This window comes from Oncorhynchus nerka, linkage group LG24 (assembly GCF_034236695.1).
Source record: "Oncorhynchus nerka isolate Pitt River linkage group LG24, Oner_Uvic_2.0, whole genome shotgun sequence".
In the NCBI taxonomy this organism is placed as follows: Eukaryota; Metazoa; Chordata; class Actinopteri; order Salmoniformes; family Salmonidae; genus Oncorhynchus; species Oncorhynchus nerka.
In genome coordinates this window covers 9,340,159-9,353,822 of record NC_088419.1, presented here as the reverse complement: position 1 = coordinate 9,353,822, position 13,664 = coordinate 9,340,159, and the positions used below count along the sequence as shown (strand labels likewise).

Sequence of the window (13,664 nt, the reverse complement as noted above, 5' to 3'; positions counted from 1 at the left end):
GTCACTTAGATCTGACACTGGGCGAGTGGCTGCGTCTCAAGTGGCACCATGTCGTCTTATATAGTGCACTATTTCTGACTAGAGCCCATGTGATTTGTGTAATCCATACAAGAAAGTGTACACTTTGAAGACTGGCAACATCCTAGCCTGGGCATTAGTCTAAAGTAGTGGAGACTGGCAACATCCAAGCCTGGGCCTTAGTCTAAAGTACTGGAGACTGGCAACATCCTAGCCTGGGCCTTAGTCTAAAGTAGTGGAGACCGGCAACATCCTAGCCTGGGCATTAGTCTAAAGTAGTGGAGACTGGCAACATCCTAGCCTGGGCATTAGTCTAAATTAGTGGAGACTGGCAACATCCTAGCCTGGGCTTTAGTCTAAAGTAGTGGAGACTGGCAACATCCTAGCCTGGGCCTTAATCTAAAGTAATGGAGACTGGCAACATCCTAGCCTGGGCCTTAGTCTAAAGTAGTGGAGACCGGCAACATCCTAGCCTGGGCATTAGTCTAAAGCAGTGTACTATGAAGACAATAAGGTGCAATTTGGGACGCAGACACTGTAGTTTATCAACATATAACTCTGCCCGCTCTCTCTCTGTCTCTCTCTCTCTCTCTGGCTCTCTCTCTCTCTGTCTCTCTCTCTCTCTCTGGCTCTCTCTCTCTCTGTCTCTCTCTCTCTCTCTGTCTCTCTCTCTCTGTCTCTCTCTCTCTCTCTCTGTCTCTCTCTCTGTCTCTCTCTCTCTGTCTCACTGTCTCTCTCTTTCTCTGGCTCTCTCTCTCTGTCTCTCTCTCTGGGTCTTTCCCTCTCTGTCTCTCTCTCTCCCTCTCTCTGGCTCACTTTGGTTCTCTCTCTCTGGCTCACTTTGGCTCTCTCTCTCTTTGGCTCTCTCTCTGGCTCTCTGTCTCTCTCTCTCTCTCTCTGGCTCTCTCTCTCTGGTTCTCTCTCTCTGGCTCTCTCTCTCTGGCTCTCTCTCTCTGGCTCTCTCTCTCTGGCTCTCTCTCTCTGGCTCTCTCTCCCTCTCTGGCTCTCTCTCCGGCTCTCTCTCCCTCTCTGGCTCTCTCTCTCTCTGGCTCACTTTGGCTCTCTCTCTCTCTCTCTGGCTATCTCTCTCTGGCTCACTTTGGCTCTCTCTCTCTGGCTCACTTTGGCTCTCTCTCTCTGGCTATCTCTCTCTGGCTCACTTTGGCTCTCTCTGTCTCTCTGTCTGTCTCTCTCTCTCTCTCTCTTTCTCTCTCTGTCTCTCTCTCTCTCTTTCTCTCTCTGTCTCTCTCTCTGTCTCTCTGGTTCCTTTAATAGATTCTATAACCAAACGGAACGTCAGACTTCTACTTTATCTCAGCTCATGTTACTACTGTATAAAACCTTTATTATATAAACATAAAAATGGTTAAATGATGTTTATAATGGATTTAGAATAAGCACCTTATTTTCATTCGTCACTCTGAAGTAGACCAGTAGACCAGTATATGGAAAGGGGAACATAACGGTCTGTTCTGCTCTTTCTACTGAGTTTTTCAGCCTTGATTTGATTTTAGTTACTTTAAAAAAAAATGTTTTTTTAAAAAGAGTTCGAATGACACACCCTAATTAACAAAATAAAATAAAAATCCCCATTCCAAAATGTTGTTTGTTTCCTTTTTGTATTGGGCTGCGTCTCAATCCACAGCATTTGATTTGTATTGGGCTCCATCTCAATCCACCTCATTTGTATTGGGCTCCATCTCAATCCACCTCATTTGTATTGGGCTCCATCTCAATCCACCTCATTTGTATTGGGCTCCATCTCAATCCACAGCATTTGTATTGGGCTCCATCTCAATCCACCTCATTTGTATTGGGCTCCATCTCAATCCACCTCATTTGTATTGGGCTCCATCTCAATCCACAGCATTTGTATTGGGCTCCATCTCAATCCACCTCATTTGTATTGGGCTCCATCTCAATCCACCTCATTTGTATTGGGCTCCATCTCAATCCACCTCATTTGTATTGGGCTCCATCTCAATCCACCATATTTGTTTTGGGCTGCATCTTAATCCACCATATTTGTTTTGGGCTGCATCTCAATCCACCATATTTGTTTTGGGCTGCATCTCAATCCAACAGATCTGCGGTAGAAAGTGGCAGATCCACAGCGCCGTTTGTCAGACCAGGACACAAAGACAAAAATGAGCATGAAAACATCTGTTGCGTCTGAACGGTTTGGCCGACAAAACTCTGTCTTGCTCGTAGGACCCCCCACAAGTGTCAAAGGACTCGTCAACCAGGTATCAGTTGAAAAAAAAAAAATGATTGAAAGTAGAAAGTATAGATATACAGTACCAGTGAAACGTTTGGACACACCTACTCATTTGAGGGTTTTTCTTTATTTTTTAAACTATTTTCTACATTGTAGAATAATAAACATCAAAACTATGAAATAACACCTATTGAATGGAATCATGTAGTAACCAAAAAAGTGTTAAACAAATTTAAATATATTTTGTATTTGAGATTCTTCAAAGTTGCCACCCTTTGCCTTGATGACAGCTTTGCACACACTTGGCATTCTCTCAACTAGGTTCACCTGGAATGCTTTAACAACAATGCATCGTGAAGTGCCTCGATACAGCCATTAGATGTGGTATATTGGCCATATACCACAAACCCCCGAGGTGCCTTATTGTCATTGTAAACTGGTTACCAACGTAATTAGAGCATTAAAAATAAATGTTTTGACATACCAGTGGTATACGGTCTGATATACCACGGCTGTCAGCCAATCAGCATTCAGGATATTAATGAATAGGAGATTCCGCAATGACACAAATACAGACGTTTACTTTGATCAACTCTGATGAGCTTGGTATACAAAGTACAGGTTTAGAAATCTCGTGACACCCATTTTTTATTTAACGTGCTCAGGAAGACCAGATACCACAAACAGACTGGCCCTAAGGTTCTCAACGTGCTCAGGAAGACCTGATACCACAAACAGACTGGCCCTAAGGTTCTCAACGTGCTCAGGAAGACCTGATACCACAAACAGACTGGCCCTAAGGTTCTCAGCGTGCTCAGGAAGACCCGATACCACAAACAGACTGGCCCTAAGGTTCTCAGCGTGCTCAGGAAGACCTGATACCACAAACAGACTGGCCCTAAGGTTCTCAACGTGCTCAGGAAGACCTGATACCACAAACAGACTGGCCCTAAGGTTCTCAACGTGCTCAGGAAGACCTGATACCACAAACAGACTGGCCCTAAGGTTCTCAACATGCTCAGGAAGACCTGATACCACAAACAGACTGGCCCTAAGGTTCTCAACATGCTCAGGAAGACCTGATACCACAAACAGACTGGCCCTAAGGTTCTCAACTTGCTCAGGAAGACCTGACACCACAAACAGACTGGCCCTAAGGTTCTCAACATGCTCAGGAAGACCTGATACCACAAACAGACTGGCCCTAAGGTTCTCAACGTGCTCAGGAAGACCTGATACCACAAACAGACTGGCACTAAGGTTCTCAACGTGCTCAGGAAGACCTGATACCACAAACAGACTGGCCCTAAGGTTCTCAACGTGCTCAGGAAGACCTGATACCACAAACAGACTGGCCCTAAGGTTCTCAACATGCTCAGGAAGACCTGATACCACAAACAGACTGGCCCTAAGGTTCTCAACATGCTCAGGAAGACCAGATACCACAAACAGACTGGCCCTAAGGTTCTCAACATGCTCAGGAAGACCTGATACCACAAACAGACTGGCCCTAAGGTTCTCAACGTGCTCAGGAAGACCTGATACCACAAACAGACTGGCCCTAAGGTTCTCAACGTGCTCAGGAAGACCTGATACCACAAACAGACTGGCCCTAAGGTTCTCAACGTGCTCAGGAAGACCTGATACCACAAACAGACTGGCCCTAAGGTTCTCAACGTACTCAGGAAGACCTGATACCACAAACAGACTGGCCCTAAGGTTCTCAACGTGCTCAGGAAGACCTGATACCACAAACAGACTGGCCCTAAGGTTCTCAACGTGCTCAGGAAGACCTGATACCACAAACAGACTGGCCCTAAGGTTCTCAACGTGCTCAGGAAGACCTGATACCACAAACAGACTGGCCCTAAGGTTCTCAACGTGCTCAGGAAGACCTGATACCACAAACAGACTGGCCCTAAGGTTCTCAACATGCTCAGGAAGACCTGATACCACAAACAGACTGGCCCTAAGGTTCTCAACTTGCTCAGGAAGACCTGATACCACAAACAGACTGGCCCTAAGGTTCTCAACATGCTCAGGAAGACCTGCTACCACAAACAGACTGGCCCTAAGGTTCTCAACGTGCTCAGGAAGACCTGATACCACAAACAGACTGGCACTAAGGTTCTCAACGTGCTCAGGAAGACCTGATACCACAAACAGACTGGCCCTAAGGTTCTCAACGTGCTCAGGAAGACCTGATACCACAAACAGACTGGCCCTAAGGTTCTCAACATGCTCAGGAAGACCTGATACCACAAACAGACTGGCCCTAAGGTTCTCAACGTGCTCAGGAAGACCTGATACCACAAACAGACTGGCCCTAAGGTTCTCAACGTGCTCAGGAAGACCTGATACCACAAACAGACTGGCCCTAAGGTTCTCAACGTGCTCAGGAAGACCTGATACCACAAACAGACTGGCACTAAGGTTCTCAACGTGCTCAGGAAGACCAGATACCACAAACAGACTGGCCCTAAGGTTCTCAACGTGCTCAGGAAGACCTGATACCACAAACAGACTGGCACTAAGGTTCTCAACGTGCTCAGGAAGACCAGATACCACAAACAGACTGGCACTAAGGTTCTCAGGAAGACCAAATACCACAAACAGACTGGCACTAAGGTTCTCAACATGCTCAGGAAGACCTGATACCACAAACAGACTGGCCCTAAGGTTCTCAACGTGCTCAGGAAGACCTGATAGCACAAACAGACTGGCACTAAGGTTCTCAACGTGCTCAGGAAGACCAGATACCACAAACAGACTGGCCCTAAGGTTCTCAACGTGCTCAGGAAGACCAGATACCACAAACAGACTGGCCCTAAGGTTCTCAACGTGCTCAGGAAGACCAGATACCACAAACAGACTGGCCCTAAGGTTCTCAACGTGCTCAGGAAGACCAGATACCACAAACAGACTGGCCCTAAGGTTCTTAACGTGCTCAGGAAGACTACTAGTCAGAGAAAGCAGGGGTCACACAGGACCATTATAGAGAGGTCAGAGGTCAGGCCTGAAAAACAAGGATGTATTTGTGAGTGAAGGCTAACAAAAGTCCCTGAATGACCCCCAAGCTCTTACTAATATATATCAAGGTTAAAAGTTAAAAAGCCTTGGATGGTTTAACTACGACACAACAAACGGTTCCTTGTCTGTAATGATCACAGAGAAGGGTCAGGCGTATAAATGTACAGAGAGAGACGGAAGTACTAACACTCACGTACCATGTGAGGGTGAAAACCGTAGGCCTACAAAATGGAGCCAGTAGATGCCTAGTTTTGACCTCGACTTGCACTAAGATGAGAGGTTTTTACAGATATTTACATTCTAGTCATTTTCAGCGGGATGCTGTTATTCCAGAACACATTTAACTAAAGAAATGTCAAACAGATGTCAGAGCAATATCACTAACCAGCTCAAACAAATGAATTAGTTGAGAATATAACCAAGGACTAAACTTTATTTCAACACAAAAAAAACTAAAACATACATACAAACGTTTAATAATGTACCCAAAACCGACACAAAATAGTATCCATATATAATTGATGGTCTCCAATATAAAACAAAATTATATTGACACACATATTTCTCAAGTGTGAAGTTGGCATGGTGATATAAACAGGAAGCTGTTAAAACAGTCCACATGGGGGTGGGGGGGGGGTGAAACCAAGGAAACCATTCAGATGTTAATTAACATCATGGATGCGTCTCAAAATGGCGTCTTATTCCTTATATTAGTGCACTATTGTTAACAAGGGCCCAAAAGTAGTGCACTATAGAGGGAATAGGGAACCCTTTGGGTACTCGAGCAATATGCAGTATCTAGTCTACTTCATGATTGTCTGAGGAGAGAAACAATATCAAAACACAAAAGCGCAAAAACAAAATAAGAAAATAGCTGTAAGACATTTCCAGTCATGACGTCGTCATTCATTTTTAGCATTAAATACGTTTTTATTTTTTTTAAACAACATCGATAAAAACAATTTCAGGTCTTCTGTTTCAGGATTGTGTTTCCGTGTTCTTTAAAATCTATCCAATAGTCCTATAATGTCATCTATAATGACCGTGTTCAGTGCAATCTATCGCCACCATGTTCACGTGGAAGAACGTGAATTGGTATATAAGAATGTTGGAAAGTTTTTACATTAAAAGTTTTGAATGATATACAAAGAGAAGGGGAGCCTATAAAACAAGTTGACATTTACTAAAAACATAAAGATACAAATGTACAAAAAAACAACGGGCGCATGATTAACGCGGATAATGCGAGGTATCCTACGCGCCAGTCGAAACGATCACCTTGTACCATTCACCGACTGAAACGTGGTGGTAGAGCTACGAGGTATGTGTTTTGTATATGTTTGTGACCCAGTGTGAATGGATTGTGTCTCTATGTGAATATGTCTCTCTATGGATGCAGTCCTATAATTGTCCCAATGTCCTACATCAATCTTCCCAACAACAAAAACAAAGTTATTTAAACGACAAAACCTCTTGTATGGTAACGTGATTTAGATAGGGGACTCTGAAGTCATCTTGTATGGTAACGTGATTTAGATAGGGGACTCTGAAGTCATCTTGTATGGTAACGTGATTTAGATAGGGGACTCTGAAGTCATCTTGTATGGTAACGTGATTTAGATAGCGGACTCTGAAGTCATCTTGTATGGTAACGTGATTTAGATAGGGGACTCTGAAGTCATCTTGTATGGTAACGTGATTTAGATAGCGGACTCTGAAGTCTTCTTGTATGGTAACGTGATTTAGATAGGGGACTCTGAAGTCATCTTGTATGGTAACGTGATATAGATAGGGGACTCTGAAGTCATCTTGTATGGTAACGTGATTTAGATAGGGGACTCTGAAGTCATCTTGTATGGTAACGTGATTTAGATAGGGGACTCTGAAGTCATCTTGTATGGTAACGTGATTTAGATAGGGGACTCTGAAGTCATCTTGTATGGTAACGTGATTTAGATAGGGGACACTGAAGTCATCTTGTATGGTAACGTGATTTAGATAGGGGACTCTGAAGTCATCTTGTATGGTAACGTGATTTAGATAGGGGACACTGAAGTCATCTTGTATGGTAACGTGATTTAGATAGGGGACTCTGAAGTCATCTTGTATGGTAACGTGATTTAGATAGGGGACTCTGAAGTCATCTTGTATGGTAACGTGATTTAGATAGGGGACACTGAAGTCATCTTGTATGGTAACGTGATTTAGATAGCGGACTCTGAAGTCATCTTGTATGGTAACGGGATTTATTTAGATAGCGGATTCTGAAGTGGAGCACGGTTGCATTGCTTTCTCTATCACACAAAGCATCCGTCCACAGCAACAGTCACAACAGCCAGACATTTCGACCAGTTTTAAATGAATAACTGTTTAGATCGTTGTCATTGGATACTTAGTATCCTAGTAACCACAAACTGGGATAAAAAAAAAACTAACAATAGTGGCTGCAACAACGACCCCCTAAGAGGGATTGCGTTACACCTTGATAAAATGATGTTAGACAAGTCCTGTGAGTAATGATATTTCAAATATTTAATATGTCTTGGTGCAAAATATGAAAGAACGTCACTGTGAAATCTAAACAAGGATGGGACTGGAAATCAAATGTTTGTCAAACAGACACAAACTCTCCTTGTCAGGCACATAAGTGTGTTTTTGATCTCAGCTAAGACAAACATCTCTAGTTAGCTAACAGTCAGATGAGACTACATGGTACAACAGCAGTGTCAAACACTGTGGAACAAGATTACTATTTAAACTATTTACTATTCTTTGTGGAGTTTTTTTTTTAAATTATAATTTTTTTTATAGCACAGAATGACATTTTGGTTCAAAGGGGTCCTGACCTACGTCGCTTAATTATGACCTCACATGATACCTGGTAAATCACTGGTGGAATGTATTGCCTGTTTGCCTGTTGGGTTCTGTCTGTGGTTGGTTGTGAAGTTGTGAGGTAGAGAACTGATTGGCAGATAAGGATTGCATGTTGTAGAAGTGTTGCATCTGTAGGGTTGTGTTTCCATTTCAGAGGTAGAGGGTAGCACTTTCTCCTCACACAAGAAACTGAGAAAGTGAACGAGGTGAGACTGAACGTTACGCCCTGAGCCTGTAAATCCATTATGGTGTGTGTGATGCTATGGCTCTTCATAGGCTGAGGCCTTGTCCTTCAACAGATCCAAACACAGGTGACAGCTCCAGCTCCCTAGAGAGAGAGAGAGAGAGAGATGTAGAGAGGAGGGGGAGAGAGAGTGATTTAGAGAGGAGGGGGAGGGAGAGAGAGATGTAGAGAGGAGGGGGAGAGAGAGTGATTTAGAGAGGAGGGGGAGGGAGAGAGAGATGTAGAGAAGAGGGGGAGAGAGATGTAGAGAGGAGGGGGAGAGATGTAGAGAGGAGGGGGAGGGGGAAGAGAGAGATGTAGAGAAGAGGGGGAGAGAGGGAGAGATGTAGAGAGGAGGGGGAAGAGAGAGATATAGAGAGGAGGAGGGGAGAGAGAGATATAGAGAGGAGGAGGGGAGAGAGAGATGTAGAGAGGAGGGGGAGAGATGTAGAGAGGAGGGGGAGGGGGAAGAGAGAGATGTAGAGAAGAGGGGGAGAGAGAGATATAGAGAGGAGGAGGGAGAGAGAGAGATATAGAGAGGAGGAGGGAGAGAGAGATGTAGAGAGGAGGGGGAGAGATGTAGAGAGGAGGGGGAGAGAGATGTAGAGAGAGAGGGGGAGGGGAGAGAAAGATGTAGAGAGGAGGGGGAGAGAGAGATATAGAGAGGAGGAAGGGAGAGAGAGATATAGAGAGGAGGAGGGGAGAGAGAGATATAGAGAGGGGGAGGGGAGAGAGAGATGTAGAGAGGAGGGGAGAGAGATGTAGAGAGGAGGGGGAGAGATGTAGAGAGGAGGGGGAGAGAGATGTAGAGAGGAGGAGGGGAGAGAGAGATGTAGAGAGGAGGAGGGGAGAGAGAGATGTAGAGAGGAGGGAGAGAGATGTAGAGAGGAGGGGGAGAGAGAGATGTAGAGAGGAGGAGGGGAGAGAGAGATGTAGAGAGGAGGAGGGAGAGAGAGATGTAGAGAGGAGGGGGAGAGAGAGAGAGATGTAGAGAGGAGGGGGAGAGAGAGATGTAAGAGAGGAGGGGGAGAGAAAGATGTAGAGAGGAGGAGGGGAGAGAGAGATGTAGAGAGGAGGAGGGGAGAGAGATGTAGAGAGGAGGGGGAGAGAGAGAGATATAGAGAGGAGGGGGAGAGAGAGAGATATAAGAGAGGAGGGGGAGAGAGAGAGAGATGTAAGAGAGGAGGGGGGAGAGAGATGTAGAGAGGAGGAGGGGAGAGAGAGATGTAGAGAGGAGGAGGGGAGAGAGAGATGTAGAGAGGAGGAGGGGAGAGAGAGATGTAGAGAGGAGGGGGAGAGAGAGAAATGTAGAGGAGAGAGAGAGGGGGGGGGAGTCAAAACACTTGATCTTCTTGTTGTGGACTAGAAATGCAACGCTGTGTTCATGTGCTGGTAGTTGTAAGTACTGTGCCTCTGTTTAATGTCTTGAAGTTTAAAAACATTGTTTCCGGAACTCTCTGCCACACTCAAAGTCTCCTGGTGAGAATGTCCGTCAGAGAGGAGACTCTGTGTATTATCACTGAGCTGTGTGGGATCAGTCAGAGAGGAGACTCTGTGTATTATCACTGAGCTGTGTGGGATCAGTCAGAGAGGAGACTCTGTGTATTATCACTGAGCTGTGTGGGATCAGTCTTTATAATGTATACTGCACTGTCCAGTGGTCTTACCTTCAGGAGGCTTGGTCATGGGGGGCTTCAGACAGTACATGTGGTATCCTCTGTCACAGTCGTCACAGAACAACAGCTGGTCCTACAGAGACAAACACACAATGTTAACACAACTTGGTAACTGACACAACTTGGTAACTGACACTGTGTGGTAACTGACACTGTGTGGTAACTGACACTGTGTGGTAACTGACACTGTGTGGTAACTGACACTGTGTGGTAACTGACACTGTGTGGTAACTGACACTGTCTGGTAACTGACACAACACCACATCACAGACATAATACAACTGACACAATGCTAAATCCCTTCCACTGTGAACTGACCTCTCGAGAACAACAGGTAGCCCGCTGAGCTAAAGGCTAGGTAGTTACGGGAGCTAACTAGAGTTTTAAGGAATCCTCTGGGCTCAGAGTAGGCACTTGTTGAATAACAGGTCTGGGAACGGTTATCCATCGCACTTACGTCGTTCTCTGAGGTGCCGCAGAGGCTGCAGGACTTGCACTCGATGCATTGCCACTGGTAGGTCTTCACCGCCATCATCATGTTGTCTGTGAACTGCAGACAGGTTGGGTGGCCTGGGGAGGCAAAGAGGGAGTCCTCGTTTACATTACAACTCAATGCAGAAAAACCCCCTCAGCTCTGATTTGTTCAATAAACTGCAATAATGGTCAATGAGTTCTGCTGTATGTCAAAATGAACACAGCAGACATGGGTGCTGTCATTCATACGGTCTATGACAAGTTGTGGCTAAAATCACATTGCCAACAAACAAACAAAACATGTTTTCTGACTTAAGTATAGCGGGCTTGTGACCCGCCTACTTTACTATAATGGAGCTGTCAGAATAGCACACGTTACCCATTCATAAAACCACAAGTGAGTTCTCATCAGTGTCAATGGGATATCAATGAGCCATAAGCACTCATCTCTCTGAAACCAAACAGTCCTGGCAGAGACAATCATTGGACCAGGCACGCAACCAACTGTCTGTCTGTCTGTCTGTCTGTCTGTCTGTCTGTCTGTCTGTCTGTCTGTCTGTCTGTCTGTCTGTCTGTCTGTCTGTCTGTCTGTCTGTCTGTCTGTCTGTCTGTCTGTCTGTCTGTCTGTCTGTCTGTCTGTCTGTCTGTCTGTCTGTCTGTCTGTCTGTCTGTCTGTCTGTCTGTGTCTGTCTGTCTGTCTGTCTGTCTGTCTGTCTGTCTGTCTGTCTGTCTGTCTGTCTGTCTGTCTGTCTGTCTGTCTCTCTCTGTCTCTCTGTCTGTCTGTCTGTCTGTCTGTCTCTGTCTGTCTGTCTGTCTGTCTCTGTCTGTCTGTCTGTCTGTCTGTCTCTGTCTCTCTGTCTGTCTGTGTCTGTCTGTCTGTCTGTCTGTCTGTCTGTCTGTCTGTCTGTCTGTCTCTGTCTGTCTGTGTCTCTCTGTCTGTCTGTCTGTCTGTCTGTCTGTCTGTCTGTCTGTCTGTCTGTCTGTCTGTCTGTCTGTCTGTCTGTCTGTCTGTCTGTCTGTCTGTCTGTCTGTCTGTCTGTCTGTCTGTCTGTCTGTCTGTCTGTCTTCTGTCTGTCTGTCTGTCTGTCTCTGTCTGTCTCTCTCTCTCTGTCTGTGTGTCTCTGTCTCTCTCTCTGTCTCTCTGTCTGTGTCTCTGTGTCTCTCTGTCTCTGTGTCTCTGCTCTCTGTGTGTCTCTGTCTGTCTGTCTGTCTGCCTGCCTGCCTGTGCCTGCTTTCCTCTGCCTGCCTGCCTGCCTGCCTCTTTTTCTTGCCTGCCTGCCTGCCTTTGCCTGCCTGCTCCTGCTCTGCTCTTTTTGTCTGTCTGTCTGTCTGTCTCTGTCTGTCTGTCTGTATGTCTCTCTCTCTCTCTCTCTCTCTCTCTATGTGTCTCTGTGTCTCTCTCTCTCTCTCTCTCTGTGTCTTTCTCTCTGTGTCTCTCTCTCTCTCTCTCTCTCTCTCTCTGTGTCTCTCTCTCTCTCTCTCTGTTTTCTCTGTGTCACTGCCAAAGTAAGTCAAATAAAGAAACTAAATCTTTTATGCCAAAGTAAGTCAAATAAAGAAACTAAATCTGGTATGAACAATGTGTAAATAGTTGTAGTATGAATAGTAGGTGAAGTAAACAGATACATATTGGTTTTACTTACAATATTGTTTCTTCTTCACTGGTTTTAATGGTAACAGGTCACACATCTTACTGCTGTGATGGCACATTGCGGTATTTCGCCTAACAGATACGGGTGTTTATTAATGTTTGGTTTGTTTTCAAATTCTTTGTGGATCTGTGTAATGTGAGGGAAATATGTATCTCTAATATGGTCATACATTGGGCAGGAGGTTAGGAAGTGCAGCTTAGTTCCCACCTCGTTTTGTGGGCAGTGTGCATATAGGCAGACCTGGCACTCAAGAGAAGACCGGCCTAAGGTGGCCTTTCTCAATAGCAAGGCTATTCTCACTGAGTCTGTACATAGTCAAAACTTTCCTTAAGTTTGGGTCAGTCACAGTGATCAGGTATTCTGCCACTGTGTACTCTCTGTTTAGGGCCAAATAACATTCTAGTTTGCTCTGTTTTTTTTGGTTGATTCTATCTAGTGTTTCAAATAGTTATCTTTTTGTTTTCTCATAATTTGGTTGGGTCTAATTGTGTTGCTGTCCTGAGGCTCAGTGGGGTCTGTGAACAGAGCCCCAGAACCAGCTGGCTCAGTGGACTCTACTCCAGGTTCAGCTCTCTGTAGGTGATGGCTTTGTTATGGAAGGTTTGGGAATCACTTTCTTTTAGGTGGTTGTAGAATTTAACGGCTCTTTCCTGGATTTTGATAATTAGCGGGTATCGGCCTAATTCTGCTCTGCATTATTTGGGTTTTGCATTGTACATGAAGGATATTTTTGCAGAATTATGGGCTACATGATGACAGTCAGTCTCTGTCGTGGCTACGTCCTGACAGTCAGTCTCTGTCCTGGTCAGTCTCTGTCCTGGCTACGTCATGACAGTCAGTCTCTGTCCTGGCTACGTCCTGACAGTCAGTCTCTGTCCTGGCTACGTCATGACAGTCAGTCTCTGTCGTAGCTACGTCCTGACAGTCAGTCTCTGTCCTGGCTACGTTCTGACAGTCAGTCTCTGTCGTGGCTACGTCCTGACAGTCAGTCTCTGTCGTGGCTACGTCCTGACAGTCAGTCTCTGTCCTGGCTACGTCCTGACAGTCAGTCTCTGTCGTGGCTACGTCCTGACAATCAGTCTCTGTCCTGGCTACGTCCTGACAGTCAGTCTCTGTCCTGGCTACGTCATGACTGACCGTCTCTGTCGTGGCTACGTCCTGACAGTCAGTCTCTGTCGTGGCTACGTCATGACAGTCAGTCTCTGTCCTGGCTACGTCATGACTGACCGTCTCTGTCCTGGCTACGTCATGACAGTCAGTCTCTGTCGTGGCTATGTCATGACAGTCAGTCTCTGTCCTGGCTACGTCATGACAGTCAGTCTCTGTCGTGACTACGTCATGGCTGTCATGGCTGTCTCTCTGTCGTGGCTACGTCCTGACAGTCAGTCTCTGTCCTGGCTACGTCATGACTGACCGTCTCTGTCGTGGCTACGTCATGACAGTCAGTCTCTGTCCTGGCTACGTCATGGAGATAATTGTAGCCTGTATGGAAAGAGAAG

General features: G+C 45.6%; 2 protein-coding genes across 3 annotated transcripts in view; one reads left to right on the top strand and one right to left on the bottom strand.

Annotated features, from left to right (window-relative positions):
* LOC115116056 (regulator of G-protein signaling 6-like) overlaps positions 1-682 on the top strand; it is a 146,439-nt gene extending 145,757 nt beyond the window's left edge. Inside the window, exon 17 of the mRNA XM_065009426.1 lies at positions 1-682. This exon is cut by the window's left edge and continues 160 nt beyond it. The gene's annotated coding sequence lies outside the window, so the exon portion shown is untranslated.
* Positions 683-5,679: 4,997 nt separating this feature from the next.
* The window catches only part of dpf3 (double PHD fingers 3), a 59,548-nt gene continuing 51,563 nt past the window's right edge, over positions 5,680-13,664 (bottom strand). For both annotated transcript variants that reach the window (XM_065008589.1, XM_065008590.1), the window contains 3 exons: positions 10,497-10,609; positions 10,031-10,112; positions 5,680-8,468 (listed from right to left, as the gene is read on the bottom strand). In XM_065008589.1, coding sequence (XP_064864661.1) covers positions 8,401-8,468; positions 10,031-10,112; positions 10,497-10,609 — 263 coding nt within the window. In that variant the 3' untranslated portion in view covers positions 5,680-8,400. The remainder of the gene's footprint in view (positions 8,469-10,030; positions 10,113-10,496; positions 10,610-13,664) is intronic.